Source organism: Podarcis cretensis, assembly GCF_951804945.1.
Source record: "Podarcis cretensis genome assembly, chromosome: 8".
Lineage (NCBI taxonomy): Eukaryota > Metazoa > Chordata > Lepidosauria > Squamata > Lacertidae > Podarcis > Podarcis cretensis.
In genome coordinates, this window is record NC_137177.1 from 60553601 (window position 1) to 60576916 (window position 23316).

General features: G+C 42.4%; 1 protein-coding gene across 4 annotated transcripts; it reads left to right on the plus strand.

Annotated features, from left to right (window-relative positions):
• Positions 1–682: 682 nt before the first annotated feature.
• Positions 683–22315, plus strand: SIAH1 (siah E3 ubiquitin protein ligase 1). 4 transcript variants are annotated; one of them, XM_079988905.1, is made up of 2 exons: positions 683–1018; positions 20252–22315. In XM_079988905.1, the coding sequence occupies exon 2, from the start codon at positions 20254–20256 to the stop codon at positions 21100–21102; it is 849 nt and encodes a 282-aa protein (XP_079845031.1). In that variant the 5' UTR covers positions 683–1018; positions 20252–20253; the 3' UTR covers positions 21103–22315. The 4 variants fall into 4 exon arrangements, with proteins under 4 accessions (XP_079845031.1, XP_079845029.1, XP_079845032.1 ...); XM_079988903.1 differs by lacking the exon at positions 683–1018 and adding an exon at positions 12980–14801; XM_079988906.1 differs by lacking the exon at positions 683–1018 and adding an exon at positions 12981–14469.
• Positions 22316–23316: the final 1001 nt, after the last annotated feature.

Consider the following 23316-nt stretch of genomic DNA (forward strand, 5'->3'; position numbering starts at 1 on the left):
GCCTTTTAAAATATTTCTCAGTCAGTATGCGTTCTTTTAAACTGTTTCTAGATTTGCTGCTGTTGTCCCTAAAATTGTTTTTATATGCAGATGCGGTTTCTGTATACATAACTTCTACATATGTCATTACTGCACATTGCAAATCGCTTCTAGAGGCCTCATGGGAAGCAAATAATAATAATAATAATAAATAAATAATTTTGAAAGTTTATTAAAATTAGCTTGAAAGTTAATTTCGTAAACATTTCTGCCTTAAATGGTTATTTCCTGTTATTTAAATATCACAGGACATTATCATCATTATTATTATTAAAGGAGATCCCAAGTTAACAACCATATATTTCAAGATTAACTAGGTGAGAGGAATAAATCTTGTCTCACCTCAGTGAAGGATGAGGTACATCCAAAAGCTGAGGAGGCGGCGCCACAAATCCATCTAATTCTAGCCTCCCTCCACCTAACGCCGCTCATTCCCCGTCAGGCGACGTCTCGTGCGCGTGCGCAAGGAGAGCTCGCCAGCTCTCTCTTTCTGAGCTGCTGCTGCTGCCCTTAGCCGGGGTGCGCGCGCACGCGCGAGGGAGAGGGCAGGGTAGGGTGTGTGCGCGAGCGCGCGTGCGCGCGCAACCGCTGGAGAAAGAGAGCCGAGCGCGCTCCCCTCCCGGCCTAGCGCTGGTGGTGGCGGTAGAGGGAACGAGCGAGCGAGCGAGCGCGGGGTCGCTCGGCCGGCCGCCTATTTAACTCTCCCCACCCCCACCCCGCTTTCTCCCAAGGCTGGTTCTTCCTCCGTTTTATTTTCGTGTGTGAGAGTGAGTGTCGTTTTGGCGGCCATCGTCGAGATAAGCCCGCCCGCCTCTTTTACTCCTTCTTTTAACCCCCTTTTTTAAAAATCCCCTCCATCCCCCCCCCCCCCCCGGTGCTCGCTTCGCCAGCTCATAGCGCCCTCCTCACACGGTCCTCTCGCGGCCCGTCCGGGGGTGGGAGCCAGGCCGCGGCTCGCCGCCCAGCCCAGCGCCCACAGGTGAGGAGGCAAAGAGTGAGAGGGAATGTGTGGTGTCGCCGCCGCCGCCGCCTCATGCCGGGCCCGAGCAGGCCTCGCCGCGGCCTAACGGGAGTCTGAGGAGAAGTGGCGGCGGCGGCGGGCCTGAGTGCGAGCGGTTGGGGGGAGTCCGGAGGAGGGGAGGCCCGCGGCTCGCCTCCTCGGAAGGAGGGTGGGTGGGCTGACTGGCTTGGTCGTTTTCCCAGGCCCCGCCGCGCGCAGGCCCCGCTCCGCCTCCCTCGTCGTCTTCCCTTTGTGGTGGAAGAGAGGGGCTGGCTGGGCGGCCGGCCGGCGTCGCCTGCTTGGCCTCGGGTGTCCTTTTGTGCTGAGTTCGGAGGGGAGGCAGGCCTCAGCGGCACCAGAAACAACAGCGTGGCTTCGGCGGCGGCCTCCTCGCAGCCCTCAGCCTCGTCTTCCACAGTCACCGCTTCAGTGGCGGGGAGGAGGAAGTGCGAATGGCGGGGGGGGGGAGCGGCCCGTGCGGCGCGGCTTCCTCGGGAGCAAAGCCCCGCAGCTTTCAAGAAGCGGCGCTTACTCTTGAGGAAGTCTGACAGCCACGGTGTAGTCGTGTTGCTGCTTAGGGAGCAAGCCCCGCTGCCCTCAGATGTAGCGCTTGCTCCCGAGGAAGGCCGGCAGCCACAGTCTGTTGTTGCTGCTGCTGCTGCTGCTGTTGTTGTTAATGTTTCTAATAAGGACTAATAACAAAGTAGGACTGACGCCAAAAGGTCGTGCAAAGCCACGTGCAAAGTTTTCAGGTTCCCCAGAGCTCTTCCTCAGTCAAGATGTTAAAAGGAAACAAGTGGCAGTGGGTGAGAAAGGAGGAATGGTGATCCCAATGATGTTTGCTGTCCAAAACTTGTGTGCCGTTTGTAACGGTCTTTCAGGTGGAATGCACGTGGTGGCTAGATAGATGTAATGATAGTAGCCACACTTGCCACCGTACAAGATGGCAGCATGCACGGAGGGGGGGGGTGTACTTGGGACAAAAGAAGCAATGAAGATAGTTCCCCATTTTTGGGTGTTTGGAAATACACATTTCACTTACTGGGTTCTGTCTGTAGCCCTTATTAGAGCACACTGGTTCTTTGGTGTGTGGGGAGAAAACAAGAAGAAAGAGAAACAGGTTAATTGTGGATTGGAAGGTTAAATGATGAGTGTGACACTGGAGGGTTAAGCTGCACTTTCTCTCTTACCTTTCTCTCTAGTTTTCAAAACTTATTGGGAGCTGATCACATCTCTCCACCCCCACTTCCCTGATCCCCAGATGTTTGACATCCCTTATATGGAAAATTCCTGACATCAAATAAAATTGGAAGGGATGCTGATCCCCTTCCCTTCTAACAAAAATGCAATATCTGCTGTACAAGTGTTTACTTAAAACTGCCATTATATCCTGCATGTCTTACTCTCACTCTTACTCTTACTGAAGTGTGATTAGGATGCAGCCCAATATCATAATCCACTGTGTTCAAAGTAACTCCCATGGTTTTCAGTAGGACTTAGTCCCAGCTAAGCATGCATAGGATTGTAGCCCTAGTTGTAATTGCTGCTGAACTTTATAATCTCCCTACCTCTCCTTACCAATTTATTACACCAGAGATCTTAAGAGGTAGGGACATTCCTCATCTTGTATCTACATCTCAGTTGATCTGTTTATTGCACACTTATTTTCCCTGTTTAAATTCCTAGTTTGTGATATGTTTCTGCTTGTTTGTCTCCGCCCTTTTTTTGTTCTACAATGCATCACCATGCATTGTTATATGTACATAATGATATGTTATTACTTTACCTGTGTAGAGTGAAGGCATTACATAAAATACGGAACGGGCTGTTTATGTTTAGTGTGCATTTTTTACTGCAGAAGTGGTTCCTGTTCTTGTGTAGTGTGGGGAAGTTCAAGACTGGTTTTGAACTGTGGAAACTTGATAAATTAGGGGCAATGTGGCCTTAGAGAAACTGTGTGCAAGTGGTAAAGATAGGAGTATGGAAATATATAACACATCTTGCCACTTTCAATTTCATGTTTCTTTTTTTAAAAAAATCTTTAATACATGTACCGTGAAAATTGCCTGTGTAGGCTTCCTAGCTGTATACCAGGGGTTGGCAACCTAAGGCCCATGGACTGGTAGCAGCCCATGGGGCTCGTCTATCTGGCCCATGGTGCTGCCTGCTCTTACTGGCGCGGCGCGGGGACCGACTTCCGGGTTGATGGTGCCTGTGCGCACACGCTATTTCTGGCGCACATCCGGGTCGAAGGAGTGCCGGAAATAGCCTGTGTGCACGGGCTCTCCTCCGACCTGGAAGAGCACGCGTGCGTGCACACACACTCCAGCCCATCTGACAGACAGAGTGTGGACCGGCCCATCGTTCGGTAAGCTTGCTGACCCCTGATGTATACAGAGAAATATAGTATTTTCCAGAATGAAGAATAAAATCATTATTTGCTTTAATCATATATGACAGAAGTGGACAATTGTGTAATAACACTCTTCAAAATGCAAGGTTCTATGCTGTTTGTGGGTTTGTTTTTTACATGTTTGAGCCATGACCTAGTTCTTCATGTTCTCCCTATAGATGCTGTATGCTTACTTTTAAATCACTGCTTTTTCGAGTACGGAATAGTTGATTTGGTATTGTGACATCAACCTTGCATGATGACTTGGTTCATGAAGTTAAATAACAGTTGGAAAAGCAGAAAACATTGGGCCACCTGTGTATAAGCAGACTTCTTGTGAAATAGATAAATAATATTAAACATTCATGTAGTTTAATTCACCTGTTCAAAACACCTGGCACATTATTTGATAATCCTTAATATAACATTACAGGATAGTATAGTCCCAATATTATTATCCCCGTGCTGCATATGGGTCTGAAGCTATCAGATAGTGGTTTGCCTAGGGCCACTTTTTAATCCCATGGCAGAGGTCAGATTTGAACCTGGGTCTCTGACTCTTAGTTACTGAACTAAACTAGTCCTCTATAATTAAAGCTTGGATTTGTGAGGGTCATTGTGATGAAAGAGTTGATGATTTCATAAATTTAGTATAAAAGAAAGGTTCTAGAGAAAGATAGATAAGATTGGATGATCACTAAGCAAATATGGACTCTGCATACATTACAACAATCTTAATTGCTTCTTTTCATGTGTCTGAATTTTTCCCCATCTCTTAATTGGGTTTAAAGAAGACTGACATATTGTTCCTTTCCTGTGTTGAAATAATCATTATCTAAGAAAATAGGAATTTGTCAACATGTGTGAAACGGTGCTGTGAGTAAAAATATGAAATGTGCCAGAAACCAAAAAAAGTCTTCCAAATGCCATACTGCAGTTACCGGTGGTAGTATTGGCACATTTGCTATAAAATATTTTCATTGATTACAAAATAGTTCAGAAGCCTAGGGCAAGATAACTGCAGTCCTGTCCTCTGTTTTTCTTGTACTAAAATTATAGAGAAACTGAACTTTTGGTAGTCCAATAAATTAGTTGTTTGTACTAATCAAGAACTGAACTAGCCTAGCATAAGGTGGTTAGGATTTTGTTGTTGTTTAGTCGTTTAGTCGTGTCCGACTCTTCGTGACCCCATGGACCAGAGAACGCCAGGCACTCCTGTCCTCCACTGCCCCCCGCAGCTTGGTCAGACTCATGCTGGTAACCTCGAAAACACTATCCAACCATCTCGTCCTCTGTCGCCCCCTTCTCCTTGTGGCCTCCATCTTTCCCAACATCAGGGTCTTCTCCAGGGAGTCTTCTCTTCTCATGAGGTGGCCAAAGTACTGGAGCCTCAGCTTCACAATCTGTCCTTCCAGTGAGCACTCAGGGCTGATTTCCTTCAGAATGGAGAGGTTTGATCTTCTTGCAGTCCATGGGACTCTCAAGAGTCTCCTCCAGCACCATAATTCAAAAGCATCAATTCTTCGGCGATCAGCCTTCTTTATGGTCCAGCTCTCACTTCCATACATCACTACTGGGAAAACCATAGCTTTAACTATAAGGACCTTTTTTGGCAAGGTGATGTCTCTACTTCTCAAGATGCTGTCTAGGCCTGTCATTGCCCTTCTCCCAAGAAGCAGGCGTCTTTTAATTTCGTGGCTGCTGTCACCATCTGCATAGTGTAACCTAAAAAAACTGTATTTAATGTGGGTCTTATTACAGGGTTAGTTACAAAACTTTCTTTAACTGACATCAAAGTGACGAACAACCTTCACTCAAATCAACACTTTCATGTAGTTCAGAGCAATATGCAGAGATGCTATGATTACTGCTATATTAGGTGAGAGAAGTAAATATGTGGTACATGTTTCCCACATCCCCTAGTGATGATAAAAAAACTCTGTGGCAGGACTTACCTCGGATCACTGGAGATTTCTGGTGTTTTCTGTAATAATTTGATTTATTGTTCAGAGACTGCAAACAGAATAGGTGAGTGCAGATGGCATAAATGCTTCCAACAAGCAGAATATGCACTATCCCATTAGTCCCCAGTGAGAAGCACCCCTGCACCCCAATATACTTTCAGCTCTTAACAAAGTGCTGTCAGATAGGTTGTAAATATCTTATTTAAGTGTTTATACATTTATAAAACACTGATTTAGCAATATTTATTTAATTGCAAAAGGGCGCCTAGAAACTCCATTGTGGTGACCATAACCTACGGTTAAGGCACCATTTGACTTTTAGCTTACATATCTGAGTTTCTAACACTGCTGGGAGGGGAAGAGTCTGCTTTGCCACCACAGGAAAGACACTGGTGAAGCAGCACCCAACAGGATTGAACCCTGCTCATCTGATAATAGGCAGATGTGGTTTGAGGCAAGTGGCCTTGCTGGCCAAATTGCATCCCTGACAGACAGATTTGGCCCATGGGCCAGAGGTTCCCTACTTCTAAAGTAGCTCTTTTTCAATTCAAGGCTTATAGTTGCCTTTTAAAATACTTTAAAGTATATTTTATGCAAGTCCCTTTTAGTTTTTTTGATTCATTTTGCCTCACTAGCCCTGCTTTTTCTTGGGAAGATTATGGCATGAAGTTACATATTTTCTCCTAATTGTTTTTTTCTGTTTGTTTGGTGTATGTCGCATTTGCTGCTCACATAGCTTAAAATGAGAAAAGCCCGAAAAATCCTAATGGAGCAATCAAACTGTGTTAGATGGACAAGGGACCATGCAGGCAGTAGCGGGGATTAAAGATTTCCCAGTGCCTCTGCCAATTTTTTCATGAGCAGCATTTGGTTTCATGACATTACTTGCACAGGGTAAAGAAAAAATGTTTCTGATTTTTAGGTACCTGAGGAACCAGGCACTCAGAATACTGAGATTTTAGTCCTGACTTAAGTTCATTTCTGATGTTAACCATCATACCTAAGGACAGATAGTTTCAATAATAGATTCATATAATAGACGGTGATCACAGAAGTTCAAATACATAAGCCATATTGGGATAGTTGTGTAACTGAATTTGAGCACAATTTTCAGCGCTTGAAAATGTTGAAAATATTTGCTATCCCATGTTAAAATGTATGCACAACTTTAAAAGCAAGTAATCTGGTGCTCTTGGGGGTCTAATATGAGAATGTGTATTGCCTGCTTTTATTCCACAGTGCTAAACAAACGTAACTGGGAGGAAGTTGCACACAGTAATGGAACTTGTTTTGAAACAAGTGCAGTTGGGATGAAAACTTTTATTGAAGTGAGCACTTATAAAATGGCATTCTAAGCACACAAAAACCCAACAACCCCACCTCCAAATTATTTAAGAGCCCTGGGAATTGTTGCTTGTAGTCATTGTAGTGAAGTAGATACAGTATCTGACCAGGAGCTGGAAGAGCAGGGTTCAAATCCCCACTCAGTCATGAGGTTCACTGACCTTAGGCCACTTATTGCCTCTCAGACTAATGTACCTCACAGGGTTGTTGGGTTTGTATGAAGAGGGGGACAACAGCATAATCACCTTGAGCTTCTTGGAGAAGAAAAGGTGGCCTTTAAATGCAGTTTAAAAAACAGCAAAGCTGCCTGAGGGTTATTTTCAGACCATTGTAGCACTGTTTTTCATGATTTCTTGCTGCTGTAAAAATGAAGTTACAGTTGTTGAATCTGTGAATCCTGTGCATTTAACTGAACATAATATGTCTAACACCAGAAACCACTTGGGCTCACGTGTCTCTTGAAATCTATCCATTTTTAAAAATTATTATTAGTAGCTAGTCATTTTAATGATCTGTACTGCTTTTAATACAAGGGACGCGGGTGGCGCTGTGGGTTATACCACAGAGCCTAGGACTTGCCGATCAGAAGGTCGCGGTTCGAATCCCCGCGACGGGGTGAGCTCCCATTGCTCGGTCCCTGCTCCTGCCAACCTAGCAGTTCGAAAGCACATCAAAGTGCAAGTAGATAAATAGGTACTGCTCCGTCGGGAAGGTAAACGGCATTTCCGTGCACTGCTCTAGTTCGCCAGAAGCGGCTTAGTCATGCTGTCCACATGACCCGGAAGCTGTACGCCGCCTCCCTCGGCCAATAAAGCAAGATGAGCGCCACAACCCCAGAGTTGGTCACAACTGGACCTAATGGTCAGGGGTCCCTTTACCTTTACCTTACTGCTTTTAATTGCTTTTATTTTACTATTCACAGTCCTGATACCTTATGAGAGGGTGGTATAGAAATAAATAAATAAATAAATAAAATATGGTGTGGGGAGAATTCTAAGCTCTTGGAGAATGCTTTTCTGCTAGCTCTTATGGTTTTGGTTTTGATACATAGATGGCATAATTCAGAGTTTCTTGTTGACCTTAAGAGGTTGTGGTTCATGCTGGGCCCAAGCTGTTTAGGACTTCAGAAGTCCTAACTAGCTCTTTGAATTGGGTCCCTGTGCTCTCTATTATCTGTTAAGTCAGTTTGTTTATCATTCTAGCTGTGATGCAAGGCGAAGTAAATACTTCTTGCATCATGTAAGCCACTAGATTAGACTAATAGCATTAATGTAAACACTCTTGGCCCAAGTACTGAGAATTTCATGTTGCATTTCAAGAACTTTTCACAGAAAATGTATTTATTTTAGGAAAGGAGCATTCCAGAAAATACATGCAATATTTAAATGGGTTCTCTTATTCATAAATCTACTTTAATCTTCTTTTTTGTTCACTTAGAATACCCATGCACTTGTATAACAATATGGGGCCCTTATTGCATCTTAAGTTTTGAAGTGAACTAGAATAGACTTTTAAGATTCATCTTGGGATTCCTGAAAAGGCACCATACCTTTAAATGAAGAACTGAAATAACTATTTTACATTTTTAATTAAGGTGCCTTTGAGAATTTAATAACCCAACCACAGTCTTCAGTGGAGAAGTTGGTGAGAGACCGCAGATTAACATGATTGGTGTCAAATCTGCATCATGCTTGATATTGTAAAGATATGTTATATCCAGTCATGGCTTTTTTGATAGGTGTCATTTGTATCGTATTCCATACTTTTTCAAAGGTGCAGTAGTTTTTCTAGGTGTGGGTGGGCTTAAGTGGGTAGGACAGATTGGTGAAAATTGGGTGCTCCACTTTGAAGATGTGTTTCCCAGGTCTAGGGTTGCAATATTTTGAAGAGCAAAAAAGAGGACATATTTGCCGACTTCTACTTTTAACTATGGATCACTAAAATGAAAAAGAAGACGTGTCTGGGAAAAAGAGGACATATGGCCACCATTAGATACTATCCAAGATGGATGCAAATACAGTGGTACCTCGGGTTAAGAATTTAATTCATTCCGGAGGTCTGTTCTTAACCTGAAACTGTTCTTAACCTGAGACACCATTTTAGCTAATGGGGCCTCCCGCTGCCATCGCCCCGCCGCCACACGATTTCTGTTCTCATCCTGAAGCAAAGTTCTTAACCCGAGGTACTATTTCTGGGTTAGCAGAGTCTGTAACCTGAGGCATCTGTAACCCGAGGTACCACTGTAAGGTGTGTGCCACTGATAGGCAAGGGAAGAGTCCCCACCCACCTCCCCAGTCCTGACTGTATACCGTATCTAGGCCCAAACTTCTGCCTGCATCTGTACAGCTACATGTACCTTTGGCTCAATAGGCTAGTGGTATAACCAATCAAACAGTGCTCTTGGGATCCAAATAGGCATTGCAGTGTACACTAGAAAAAGTCTGTCTTGTACTCTGAACATGATTTATAGCAAGCTTTCCAAAAAGGTTGGACACTTCTGTGCTATAAATTGCTAGCAGTCTGTTGGAGTTTGAAGGTTCTTTGCAATGGCTGTAGTCCTGCAAGCACTGCTATAGCCACCATGCAGGTGTAACTCTCACTAACAGCATCAAGCTTATTTTGTACTTTGTATATGCAGGGCTTGAAAATGTTGCCTTTGCCCAGGCCTATGCAGGCAGAGCATTGCTGCATCCAGAGAAAATGCAGCAACACTACTGTGACATAAGTCACAGAAGGAATAGCATGTCCTGCCCTGGCACTGTTGTGTCATTTCCCCTGGGGTGGGATAATGGTGTCTACATCGCTCTGTTTTCCCACCCTGTCTTGTCTCCTCCACCCAGAGCTTGTCCTCACATGTAGGGGATGTACCTAACTCACCAAGGGTTTGAAACCCATCTGCTAAGTATTGCCCTATGTATTTGAATATTATGATATAACTTTCCTTTTTGATCTAATGCATGTACTGAAAACTGGAACTTGATGCGAAGTTTCCTGACTGATAGGAGTTCAAGAAAACCCATAATTATCTCTCCTGAGGCTTTTGTGTTTGTGTAATACAAAAAAAACTAAACTACAGTGGTTCATTAACACATTTCATTACTGGGTTAGTGTTCTGAAAGGAAAATTGGTAGGATATATAGTCTTAAATAAGACATGCATTAAAATTTAAGAGTTGCAACAATCCATACCCATTGTAGTCAGATCTGTCTTGGTCTATTATTATACAGACTTCTGGATAGTAGGCAAATTAAAAAGAAATCATTACTATTTTGGCAAATATTTCTTACTTATTTTCTCCATTTCACTTGCAGTGTGTTGATATATAAGTCAAATACATTTGGACTAGGTTTAAAATATTGGCTTAACTTCTATTTAAGAGTGGGGGGAAGCACTTAAGATTGTTTTTATCTAGTGGCATACATGGATGTAGCCTGGGGGGCACACCCCCCCCCCCCCGATCAAGTAAAACAATAGAAATACTTAACTAATAGTCCAATCATGTTAGTTCTGCCCCCCAACAAAGTCCTGCCCCCCCCAATCCTGGCTGCACCCATGGTGTTATTTTCATTTTGTTAAATATTTTTTTCTTTTTTTAAGCCTGCACATGAATAATTGTGAGAGAGTGTGTGTGCCAGTGTGTATTAGTGAGTGGATACTTGCATTTCCTAGTTCCATCTTCTTGAACGTCCTCGGTTGTGTTTTGATACAGAGTTAAGGTAGTTAAATGTAGTTTTTATTTTATTTATTTAACAAAATGTATCTACCACTTGAATATTATGAAACCTCTAAGTGCTTTAAAGTAACTATTGTTTTTTTCAATTATAAGAAGCCCAAGAAGCCTTACATAAAGAATGCATTGCAGTAATCCAATCTTGAAGTCACCAGTGCCTGAAATACTATGGCCAAGCTCTCCCAGCCCAGGAATGATCATAGCTGTAATACCAGGTGTGGCTAGTTAAAGGCACTTCTAGCCTTTGAGGCAACCCAGACTTCCAGTGACAAAGCTGGATTAAGAAGCCCTCCAGACCCTCCATCAGGGGGTGTGCAATCCTGCCTAGAACAAGCAGTTGACAAAATTATTGGACACAGGAACCATGTTTCCAATTTGTCAAGATTAAAACCCAGTTTATTGTCCCTCATACTTGGTTCACTTTTTAAATACCTAAGAGGTGAAAAAATATACAAACAGTCACAATTTTAAATTATCCTAAAAGAACAAGATAATCAAAACTCCTAATATAGAAACATTATGACTACAACTATTGAGCTCTTTGATGTAGAAGATTAAATTGAATTATTTATATAATTATACATTGTGTCTGCAATCCCAATGCCACTTATCTGGGAGTAAGCTGCATTAAATTCAGAAGGACTTACATTTATTATTATTAGTAGTAGTAGTAAAATTTGTATTACTGCCCTTCATCCATAGATCTCAAGGCAATTCACAACATAAAAATATGAGATAAAAAACACAAAATAAAGAACAAAAAAAAAACCTTGTCTTGTGTGGGGAAAGCCTGCAGGAGACTTTTGCTCACATTTGCTTGAACACAAGCAGCCTGTAAGGCCTTGTGGCGGCAGCCTGCAAGGCCATGTCTCAGCGGGAGGCAGATGCAGCAGCGGCCTGCAAGGTCATGTTGTTGCGGAAGAAGTGGTGCCAGCCTGGCACTAGTGGCACAATAACCAGCAGCCTGTGAGGCCTTGCCCAGCAGCAGGAGGAGGAGGCCTGTGAGGTCATGTTGCTGTGGCAGCAGAAGCAAGAAGTGGCAGCCTGCAAGACCTTGTGGTAGCAACGGGAGGTGACGGCGGTGGTCAGGCGGTGACAGAATCAACACTGCCATGGCAATTCAGTAGTAGCGGTGGCAGCTTATGAGGCCTTGCGTCAGGGGCACAAAAGTGGCGGTTTGCAAAGCTTCTCAGTGGTGCAAAACGGCAGTGGCCTTAAAGGCCTCACCAAGGCAGGCCGCTTCTGCTGCCACCTCCCACCTCAGTGACATGGCCTCACAGACTGCTTCTGCTATCACATCCCAGGCCAACCCCAACTTCTGCCACATCATGCTGCCACAACATGGCCTCGCAAGTCGCCTCCATTGCTGCTGCTGCCTCCCACTGTCATGAGGCCTCGCAGGTTCCTGATTATTGTACCACTGCTGCCAGGCTGCCACTGCTTCTACCACCACTTCCCGTTGCCACGGCAAGGCCTTGCATGCCACCACAACTTCTGTCGCCACCTCCCACTGCCATGATATGGCCTCACAGGCTGCTGCCACTTCTGCCACTGGCTCCCTGAGGCCCTGCAGGCCACCTCTGCAACAAGTAGCAGTTGCCAGGACATTACCCTGTTCGCCTTTGCATAGTTCCATCCTTATTTCAACATCACAATATATTGGTATATCACAATTTTTAGCTAGTGATATATCACAATTTTGAAAACCAGATATCCTCTAGTCCTACTCATTAGAAGCAAAGAAGAAAAGCATCTCTGCCCACTTTCTCTACACAGTGCATCGTTTTATACATCTCCAACATACACCCCACTTTTTTTCCTAAAGCTCAGTATCTCAAAACATAACATTTCCTTGTACTGTAAATGAGTTGCTCCAGTCCCCTGATCATTTTAGTTGCCATTTTTCACACGCAGAAGTCCTTCATTATCTTGCCCAGCTTCTTGAAATAGGTGATCAGAACAGTAAATGGCAGCACAATTTGGGAGCTAGACAGACATAGTGAGCAGTATGGAGGTCTGAAGGAGGAAATGGCACTTAAAGCTTTATTGCCTTAAAAGGAGAGGGAGTGTGGCTATCCTGATCATTAGCTGGTTGCTGGGAGCCCTCAGCCCCCTTTTAAACTATGTAAAGAGCTCTCTAAGGGACGCAGGTGGCGCTGTGGGTTAAAGCCTCAGCGCCTAGGGCTTGCCGATCGAAAGGTCGGCGGTTCGAATCCCTGCGGCGGGGTGCGCTCCCGCTGCTCGGTCCCAGCGCCTGCCAACCTAGCAGTTCGAAAGCACCTCCGGGTGCAAGTAGATAAATAGGGACCGCTTACCAGCGGGAAGGTAAACGGCGTTTCCGTGTGCGGCTCTGGCTCGCCAGAGCAGCGATGTCACGCTGGCCACGTGACCCGGAAGTGTCTCAGGACAGCGCTGGCCTCTGGCCTCTTAAGTGAGATGGGCGCACAACCCCAGAGTCTGTCAAGACTGGCCCGTACGGGCAGGGGTACCTTTACCTTTACCTTTAAAGAGCTCTCTAGCAATTTGTAACAAGGCCTGAAGTGGCTTGCTAGCCAGAAATGTGCTTCTAGCCCCTCAAATCCTCACCATGCTGCACTTGAGCTTGCAAGACAATTAACACATTCGTTAGCTGTTTGCCAATTTTCTTATGACTTAATTAGTTGATCATATACATTCCTTAAAGTGTTTAACTAGGCAGGAGTATAGGCCTAAAGATTAACCTGTTGAGCTTGGAGTGGTTTCTTCCATGTGTCATTGCTGTGCAGCATTATGGTCAGTACTATCCCTGGCATTTTGTGCATAGTAATTGTCCTCTGTTGACTGCATGGTCTGTGTCTCCAGGCTGCAGGCACTATCCTCCCTTTCCTTGGTACAGAATTTGGGTTAAGGCTAGACACTGGAATTTTGTCAGCAGAAGTTCCTCAGTTTAGTTTAGGCTCATTCCTCTATTGGTATCTGTTAAATCTCCGTGGAGTTTCCTGCTCATGCTATCCCAGTTGTTTAAAAATACTCAGGGTGTATATAAAGACCTTTTATGGGAAGGTCCATAGTTCAGTGGTAGAGCACATGCTTTGCATGCAAAATGCCTAGGGTTCAGTTCCTGGAATCTTAGTAGGGCTAGGAAAGATTCCTGCATCAAACCGGAGAGTTCTGCCAAGCAGTGTGTAGACAATATTGAGTTAGGTAGACTAATAGTATGATTTGGTAGACGTCAAGATTCCTTTGTTTCAAAACATCAGCTGTGCAAATTACCAACATTCTTAAGAGTTAAAGGGGCAGATCCAAATCAGATACGTAGTAAACTGTTTTACTAGATGGTTCAAGTCCATTGTTTTGACTCTGCCTACCAGCCTGTCAAGTTTGACTCATTCACTCGAATTTTGCTCCATATTAATCCTGCTGTGCAGGAAGGACAGTAATTGAACTCTGTCAGCTGCTTTTGGAGACAGCTTAATCGCTGGAGAGGGAGGGGCTGGGGTGGATGGGCCGGCGCTCGTTTGCCTCCCGCCTCGAGAGCGTCTTCCGGACGAGCAGTGACCAGGATCGTCCCTTCGTAGCGAAGGAAGGACCAAGCCTTCTTTTCCCGGCGCGACCTTTGCTGCGCTAAGCAGTCTCCCTTGGCGGATGCTTGCTTTAGCTGGCTGCAAACGGAGTCCGGCTGATCATGTGAGGCAGATCTGCCCGCCCAGCCTCCTTCCCTCTCTGGGCCCAAGCAGGATACCGCCTCCTCGATCTCACTGGCTTTAGGAGGAGCTGGCGGAGAGAGCTCAGGCTTTCTTCGGCGACCAATAGCTTTGCCACACGAGGCTTCGGACTGAACTCGGGAGTTGCTGCTTCTGCTTTTGGATGTGACCGTGCGCCTCCCTCTTGGGTTTGGGCGCAGTTGTTTCCAGTTCAGATTCGCGGGGGCTCCGGAGATCGCGCAAGAAAAGGAGTTGGGTGGGGGTCGAAATTCGGGTCTCCATCTTGGGAGGCTTCCTAATCAAAGTGGATCTAATTGGTGAGACTTTCTGCAGCTTCTTCACACTAGCACGTCTTTCACTTTGGATTACTTCGGAAACTTTCATTAAAGGAACGCCCTTCCCTTGTTCAGGGAGCTGCCTTCCTCGCATGGATTTGTGCCCCCTTCTGGGTATTGTTTTCGCGCCGGCTGTCTCTAAGCCTTGGCGTTTCCAGGAGGGGCCTCTGTTGTGGATTGTTTTTGTTTCTATGGAGAAACGCAATGAGCTGTTCTACTCCTCATGACGGGGAAATCCGCCTTCAGTTTTTTATACGCATGGAAAGGAGTCCTTGATACATGCCTGCCAGGAAATAAAACCAGCAAAAGAAAAGGTAGCATTTCTTACACTGGCATTGTTAGGCGCTGGACCTCAGTGAGATTTGTGAAAGCCAGCAGTTGCTTGGGATATCGCAAATGGTCAATTTTCCTTGTTTGGCACTATCATAAACATATTTAGTTTTTCACTTGATGAGTACACTAGCTTATCCTGTAATCTTAAAGAGCTATCAGAAATAGGTTTGTTGCCCATGTTTTATTTTTCTTTACATTCACTACATGTTTGGAATGTAGCTCCCCTTCCCCCTCAAAATCCAACTACTACTGGGGGAAACATACTGTAAGAATGCTCATCATATAATCCATGCAGGTGTTTGCCCTCTTTTCATTACCAAGGCACCTGTTAAGGAAATCAGATTTCGAGGCTGGATTTGAATGCATTTTCCTTCTTGAACCCCTACCAAGTTTTGATCCAACATTCAAATGCTTCTGTTTGCTCAGCATGATCAAAATATTTTGGGGAAACAAGGTACGGAATTTTAGTTTGTTTGCCTGCACCTGAACTTTTTATAGAGTTTTTCCTTTCAGCTGGAGCAGACATTGTAGAAATACTTTGCACAGTGGAATTTGGGGGTGTACTAGTGAGAAGTTGGGCTCCTCATGTGATAATCTGATTCTGACATGGATTTTTGTATTGCGGGTATCAAGACACAATATGAAACTTTAGTGCAATCAAAGAGCCACATAAAATTTATGGATGTTAGAGATTGTTGCAGAATTGGGCGGGATCTGGCAGGCTCCATGATGGTGGGACAGGATCCAGCACTTACCCACACGTGGGTGTGTGCAAAACATACTTAGTGACTCACAGGCTACCCTGGATTTCCTTTGTTGTGTAGAGATCCACTTTCTACCCCAAGCACCCCAGGCTGTTGCATATATGTCCACTTCATATTTATCTGTGTTATTCCTGAAGATTTGTGTAAAGGTTTATGTGGGTGAAAAAGACCTTGGTTGTAACTTCAGTTGTAATTAGTTGGTGTGAACACTGCTCACTTTAATTTTTATTCTATGGAATTAATGTAGCAGAACAATTAACGTGGCTTTAAAAAATAGACATAATGAGAGTCAACTTGAATGTCTTTTTCCTCTTGCACTATTTGCCCTGTGTTAATAAAGGAGATGGTGACAAAGTAAAATAGGTTTTATTTACTTCCTTGAATCACAATATAGTGTCCAAGCCTGCAGCCAGAACTTTGTCAAGAGCGAGGGCTATCATTCCAAGCTGGTGCTGATGAAAATAGCTATCACTACTACTTTTTCTTTTCTTTTTTAAAACAGCAGCCTTGTGCATTGTAGTAGAGTAGCAGAGGTGAATAAAACTCTCAGATGGCTATCAAAAAGTACAGCAAACTCCAACATCTGGTTGTGTTCCCTTGGTGACTTCAGGATTAACTATTTCACTGCAGAAGCATCTGTACACACAGTTCTGTTGCAGTTTTGTTTATGTTGTTCTTTCCCTCCCTCCTCTACTCCATTTTCTTCTGGTTGCTCACTACTTCACCCTGCAAAAATGTTGTGTTTACTATGCAAGCCCTTGTAATGCAAAGGAGGCATATGTACTTAGAAAATACATGACTGTTGGTCAGTAGCTTCAACACTTTAATTCTGGTCTCACAGGGATGCTTACAACTAATTCAGATTTAACACCAAATTACTTGTAGTAAAGTGTGGACACTGTGATGGGCTAACTCTGGCTGTCAAACAGTGATAAGGTATTCTTGTGAGCACAGCTGTAGTTTAAAAAATGGGTCATTAAGGGGGGGTGTTTTTTTAAATCAAGCTTTTAGATCTTAACAAGTGACAACTCAGACATAGGTACAGTACACCCAGTAGAAATTGGGAAAGGTGCATCAAGGTCTAATACTTTATGACCGAACTGTTAGTTCTTTGGTTCTTAGAGAACAAAGGAGACAGGCTCTATTGATTGAATTGCAGTACATTTGGTGCTATTCAAAGAGATAATTTGAATCTTTCAGGCTTTTATTTTTTGTGTGACAAAATTCATACGATTTGAGTTTTGTTTGGGGTTTACAGATGTCTTATGAAACATATAACAAGTCAAAACAAATTCTCATATTAACTTAAATTGGAGGTAAAGTTTGCACAGTACACTTGGTAAAACCAGCAGTTTCAGTTAGATCTTGCCTAGTAGTCAGAGCATTATGGTGTTGACTTCAGTGTTCACAGAACAAGGCCACTTCTCTTCTAGCAAACCCTGCCAAAAAGGAGAGATGAGACATTCTGAGTAACTGTAAGCAAAAACTCGTAAACCTTTTGTACTAATATATTCAGTATAAACTACAGGTGTTTTTGGTGTTCTGTTGTGAGGGACCACCCAGATGCAACATTCTGAACTGGCATAGGGTAATTTTTTATTATTTTTTGAGGTTGTGGGTTTAAAAAAAATTAAAAATGAGTTGTCCGCGTTAATATTATAGGCTCCTGTCTTATTGATTGATTTTATATATCAAATAATTTCAAGCAAAATATCATACCTTTTGTCCTAAATCCCAGGATAAGTTGCAACAATGAATACATAAAACAATCAACCATGAAAAAAAGAAAAAGTCAACTGTACATAAAATAGTTTTATGATTATATATTTATATAATTATATATGATTATATATATTATGATTATACTTGTCACTTTTTGCAATGCAGCTTGCAGTACAAGAACAAACATTAAAACCAAACAGAAGAATGACTAAAACAAGAACCTAAAATGCTCATTCATAAAAATATATAAAAAGGACATATCCAACCTACCCCACTAAAAGGATGAGCACAAAAGTTGGCTAAAAACAACCACCACCTTCCAATTTAAGAGTCAAAAGCCTGGGCAAATAAAAACAATGTGATAGTTCCAGGCATAACCCCCTGGGGAGAGCATTTTATAAGTGGAGTCTCTACTGAAAAGGCCCATTCCTTGTATCTTCACTCTGCATCTCCCTTAGAGGGACACATAGTGAAAGATGATGGAATGCAGGATCCAGGTTAGTTCATGTGGAGAGAGGTGGTCATTGAGGTATTGGGGTACTGAACTGCCTAAGCCTTAATAGGTCAAAACCAGAGTGGGCTGTCAGGTGATTTAAAGGTTTAAAATGGTTTGGTCATAAATTGTAATCTGTTGGTTACACCTGTGTACAAATAAATTATTCTGAAGGAAATGGTATTTTGTTTTTAGATGCGTACATGTGTCACAGGGGGCAGCATATGGAAAGAGACATTCCTTACTGTCTGAGATAGAAGAAATGTCTGTTCCAATATGTTTTTGTAAGCAAAAATAATTAGCTCAGTGTGCCTATATGCATGTGTACACAGAAGTAAGGCCCACTGTGTTAATGGTAATTACTCCCTACAAAGTGTGATTAGATTCTTGAAAGAATCTGCCTATCAGTTAATTGGTGGCATATTTTTATTCAAAATATTTGAATTGCTTGATCCATACCATTAATTGATTTAAATACTTGCAGTTCTATGTTCACTAAAAATGCACCATAAGCTTCTCAGTTCCCAGTGAACCTTTTAGCAGGCTATTAAGGTTAGCTATAGTCTCTAAGGTATGTAATAGCATTGCAACCACACACAAAAAATGTAGCCAGATGGTTAGAGACTTTGTGAAAATATTTTGACTAATGTGAAAAACCAATTGTAAGCTATTACCATGCTTGAAGTGTGAATAGTACAAAACGTTTCTATTTTAGTCTGCTTATTTTTTTAAAAAAGATGTTGCTCTCCTATCTTTAAAACAACACTATATGCAAAGTATGTGTCGATACATACACCAGGAATTTTGTCATTCTTTTTCCTTGTAACGTTACTGCTTGTCTTTAAGTGAGGTAGAGATTTCTGTGCTGCAAATGGCTAAGCAAAATTGTTAATTGCTGCCCAGAGTATATTGAGTAAGAACTTTGAATGTATCAAGGATAAGGTTTCCTGAATAGCACAAAACTTAACTAGAGAAGCTGTTATGTTTTTAAGTAGACACTAATTAGTCTGATTTTTGAGATGGTGGAAAGAATCACCTCATCTCTGAGATCATTAGCAGTTTCCCACTGTTGCATGCCTCAGGGATTTTTCTTTGTGGGGTAAATATATGCAGTAAAACAAACCAGCTTACTGGTCACTTACAGGTTTTGCTTGCAGTTGTTATGACAGAAGGATTGTAACTGCAGTCCTGTGTTTTTATACCTTGTTCAGGGTGTGGCTACAATCACAGGTTTGATGTATCCTACATGTAGAGAAGCTCTCTTGGCATTTGAGTTTCAGGAGCATTTTAACTCTGAGATACTACTTACTCAAACAGACTGTGTTACTCCATACAAAACCAGCATCTGAATGTCTGTACTACTTATTAACGCCATATGACTAGTTGCTATATAAGACTTTTTAATACCCTGTTTAAACTTCATTGGTGCTTTGGCTGTAGTCCAGACACAGTTAAACACACTTAACTTCCACTGCTTCCACTGAGGCCTAGACGCAGACATGAGCATGAACTTGATGGTGGCTTTTATGTTTTAACGCAGATCACATCAGGTTCTGTTTTCAGACCTTGTGAAATGTGGGAATATTTAGCATTTATTGGGTCCCCTGGTGAAATTAATTTCAGGGGAGACAAAAGAAAACACTTTTCACACAACAAATTAATGTATGGCATTCCCAACCACAAGATGTGGTGTTGACCATGGCTTAGATGGCTGTTAAAAAATAGATTAAAACTCATTTACCCTAAACCACCTTATTAGATGCTCTAATTAAGCAGTATTCCTTTACAACTATCTCATCCATTTCTTTAGTTACAAATTATTAATAAATAATTGTGGTTAAAATGCATATTCCAATATATTATATATTGATTGCAATTCAAGTAACATGTGATGGTATTATTATTATTATTTATTGAATTTATATACTGCCCTATACCCGGAAGTCTTAGCAAAACCTCCCCAACATCCATCCTCTTAGATGGCTTTGAAAAAGGATTGGAAAATTTAATGGAGAATTGGTCTAGCTAAGTGGAGCTTTTATGATCAGAGGCAGTATCACTGTAAATACAAAGTTTCTGGGGAAGTTGGCATATAGGATGGGTTGCTGTCTTCATGCTGTGCTTGTTACCCTTCTGGAAGCTGTGAGAAATAAATGCTGGACTAGATGGACCTACAAGCCCTGTTGGATTAGACCAAGCTTTCCTAAACTTGGATCTCCAGCAGTTGTTGGACTACAACTTCCATCATCCCCAGCTAGCAGGACCAGTGGTCAGGGATGATGGTTCAGAAACCACCGGAGACCTAAGTTTGGGAAACCCTGGATTAGACCATTTTTACATTTAGTAAATGTGTCAGATTCTCCCCCCCCCCAAAAAAAAAAATAGGCTTGATTGTTTTCTTTTGAAAGAAGGGGCTTTACAAATGTGCTCATTTTGTTTTGCTTTCTTACAGAAATGAGTCGTCAAACTGCTACAGCGCTTCCCACGGGTACCTCCAAGTGCACACCATCACAGAGGGTGCCTGCATTGACTGGCACCACCGCTTCCAACAATGACTTGGCTAGTCTCTTTGAGTGTCCTGTCTGTTTTGACTATGTACTGCCACCTATTTTGCAGTGCCAAAGTGGCCATCTTGTTTGTAGCAACTGTCGTCCCAAGCTCACATGCTGTCCGACCTGCCGAGGCCCACTGGGTTCAATTCGTAACTTGGCTATGGAAAAGGTTGCCAACTCTGTACTGTTTCCTTGTAAATATGCCTCCTCTGGCTGCGAAATCACTTTGCCCCACACTGAAAAAGCAGACCACGAAGAGCTTTGTGAATTCAGGCCTTATTCGTGCCCATGTCCTGGTGCTTCTTGTAAGTGGCAAGGCTCTCTAGATGCTGTCATGCCTCATCTCATGCACCAGCATAAGTCAATAACGACGCTACAGGGAGAAGATATAGTTTTCCTTGCTACAGACATTAATCTTCCTGGTGCCGTTGACTGGGTTATGATGCAGTCTTGTTTTGGCTTTCACTTCATGCTTGTATTGGAGAAACAGGAGAAATATGATGGTCACCAGCAGTTCTTTGCAATTGTACAGCTGATAGGAACACGGAAACAAGCTGAAAATTTTGCTTATCGACTTGAGCTAAATGGTCATAGGCGACGATTGACTTGGGAAGCAACTCCTCGATCAATTCACGAAGGGATTGCAACTGCCATCATGAACAGTGACTGTCTAGTCTTTGACACCAGCATTGCACAGCTTTTTGCAGAGAACGGCAATTTAGGCATTAATGTGACGATTTCGATGTGTTGAAACCGCGATCTGACGTTTTCAGGCCAGTGTCTAAAAACAACCCACAGCATTCAGTTTCATAGAACAAAGGTAAACATCTTTGACTGCCAGATGTGAACAATTTGGTAGGGAGAGGTTAGCATATATGAAGGTAAATTAATAGGAAGGCTGTTAAAGTACAGGAAACAGTTGCATGTAATAACACTAATATATTTAAAATAAGTCAGCAGTAAACCACTGAAAATATATATATATGCGTGTATGTGTATATATATATATATTCTACCCAAAATGGGCATCTTTTTGTATTAAGAACTGATTGAATGAAATGTGTTGTAAAATAATTCTAAACTTGTTTGTAGATTGATTGTACGTTTGAAACAGATACTGTTTTGTGTTTAATTTGTATTCTTTTCCTTTGACTGACAAGCCATGCAAGGCGGTCCAGTCTCTGGCCGCTACTTCCCCCTATTCTTCCTCCCCTCCCACTGCGTAAGTCACTACATAGTATTGCTGCTGTTCTTGTGTAAATTTTCTGTGTATTTGCTAATTTTTATTAACTTCTAGTTTTTCATTAAATAAATGATTTTTTTCTTTTATGTAATTCAGGTTTTTCCTTTTTCCTTTTTTTTTTTTTTGACCCTTTGAGATTAATTACAGGTGTCCATTTCCTGATACTTATAATTACTTATGGTAAAGTGTATACTTCTGTATGTTTGGTATCCTTTTTAGGGGGGTGCAATCCTGCCACTGGTTATATAGTACAGATAAGTCCTGTGGACCTATATGGAACTTAAACCTGAGTAACTCTGCAAAGGATTGAAGTCCTTAGTCTCTTTCCAGTAGTTCATTCAATGATACTGTTGTTCATTCAGCTATTTTTGTGAACATAACAGTGTCTAAAAAGGGGCAACATTGAACTGATTCCTAAAACGGCTTCTTTTAAATTGTAGATGCCATTGTATTTTGAGTTCAAGCATAACTGCAGATTTGTTTGAGAATGTTCTAATTTAAAAAAGTGGAAGGTCAGGCACATTTTCAAATGACTTTAGAGACCTTTAGACATTTTGAAGTCATTCTTGTATTTATTGGTTGTGCAGTACAAGAAGGCATTGTCTATACAGTATTTGTAACTATAAATTACAGACCATTTGTTTAAATGAGGCAGTTGAAATAAGCTGTTTTTGGTCTTTTTTAAATTCTGTCATTAAAAGAATTCCTGGCAAACTGAAAACTCTTTTAAGTGAATTTTTTGCCTTAACGGAATAGAAGCTCACTTGAATGCACCTTTGCTCAGAATTCCTTGTTCCTTTGTCCAAGGATATGCTGCCTGTTCTTGCACAAGAGGAACACTAATAGTGTTCCTAGCTCCTAGAGGAGTTCTCAGTGGTGGTGGTGGTGGTGGTAGTAGCAGCCATTCTTTGACCTGACCTTTTTTCTGGAACATTAATGGTTGGGATTTCTGGGATTCAACATGCAGGGCTTAGTGCTGCATCTACTTTTCAGAAATGTCAACCAATGTGATATTTCTTTTGTGTTTACTTTTGTTTTCCCAATGGGATCCGTGCCAAGGCTCTTAATTTTTGTGCGGATTACACAGATGAAGACTCTGCATGTCTTAAAAGTTATCCCGAGGGAAGTGCTTGTGAAAGATTAAAAGTAATCTATAAGAATTCCTTTAATAGAAGGGTTAGGCAGGAATCAATGCAAGAATGGGAAATATTCTATCTATTCAACAGCTGGAATAGCACTGTGGTGGGAAGGGGGCCTAGAAGGCTGCTGGATGCAGATAAGTGAGGCACAAAAAGAACCTCATTTCACCAAGACCCACAAGTATGCTTCAGCACAATGCAGATATGGAACTGGGAGGAGAGAGGGTTTGAATACACTGTATGAGGGGTACTTCTCCATGTCTGCTGTGGCTGAATCAGTCTTGTAACTAAGCTCAGGAGAGTTACTAATCTGTCATAGGCTAGCAGAGGACGGCTGTAGAGCTTTCTGTGCTAGGTGAGGTGGCAGTGGGATTTCCTTTCTCTGGCAGCCCAATAATTTCTATACTTTGTGTAGAGGAAGAATGAAGCACTCTCCTTGGTAATCAGCCCAGTCACTCTCCCACATGCAATTCCTTGGTTATCAAAGTACTTAAATACAAGGCTGATCCTGCCCATTTCCCCCCAAAAAGCTGCTATGTTATATGTAAATATTTAGTTGTAATCTAGAATTAAATAGATTGCA

What these genes read in the sequence shown, in the direction of transcription:
- SIAH1 (XM_079988903.1), top strand. Translation starts at nt 14,711, where the DNA reads ATGACGGGGAAATCCGCCTTCAGTTTTTTATACGCATGGAAAGGAGTC. An exon ending in TAAAACCAGCAAAAGAAAAG is followed by an intron (nt 14,802 to 20,251) that starts GTAGCATTTCTT and finishes GCTTTCTTACAG; the next exon opens with AAATGAGTCGTCAAACTGCT.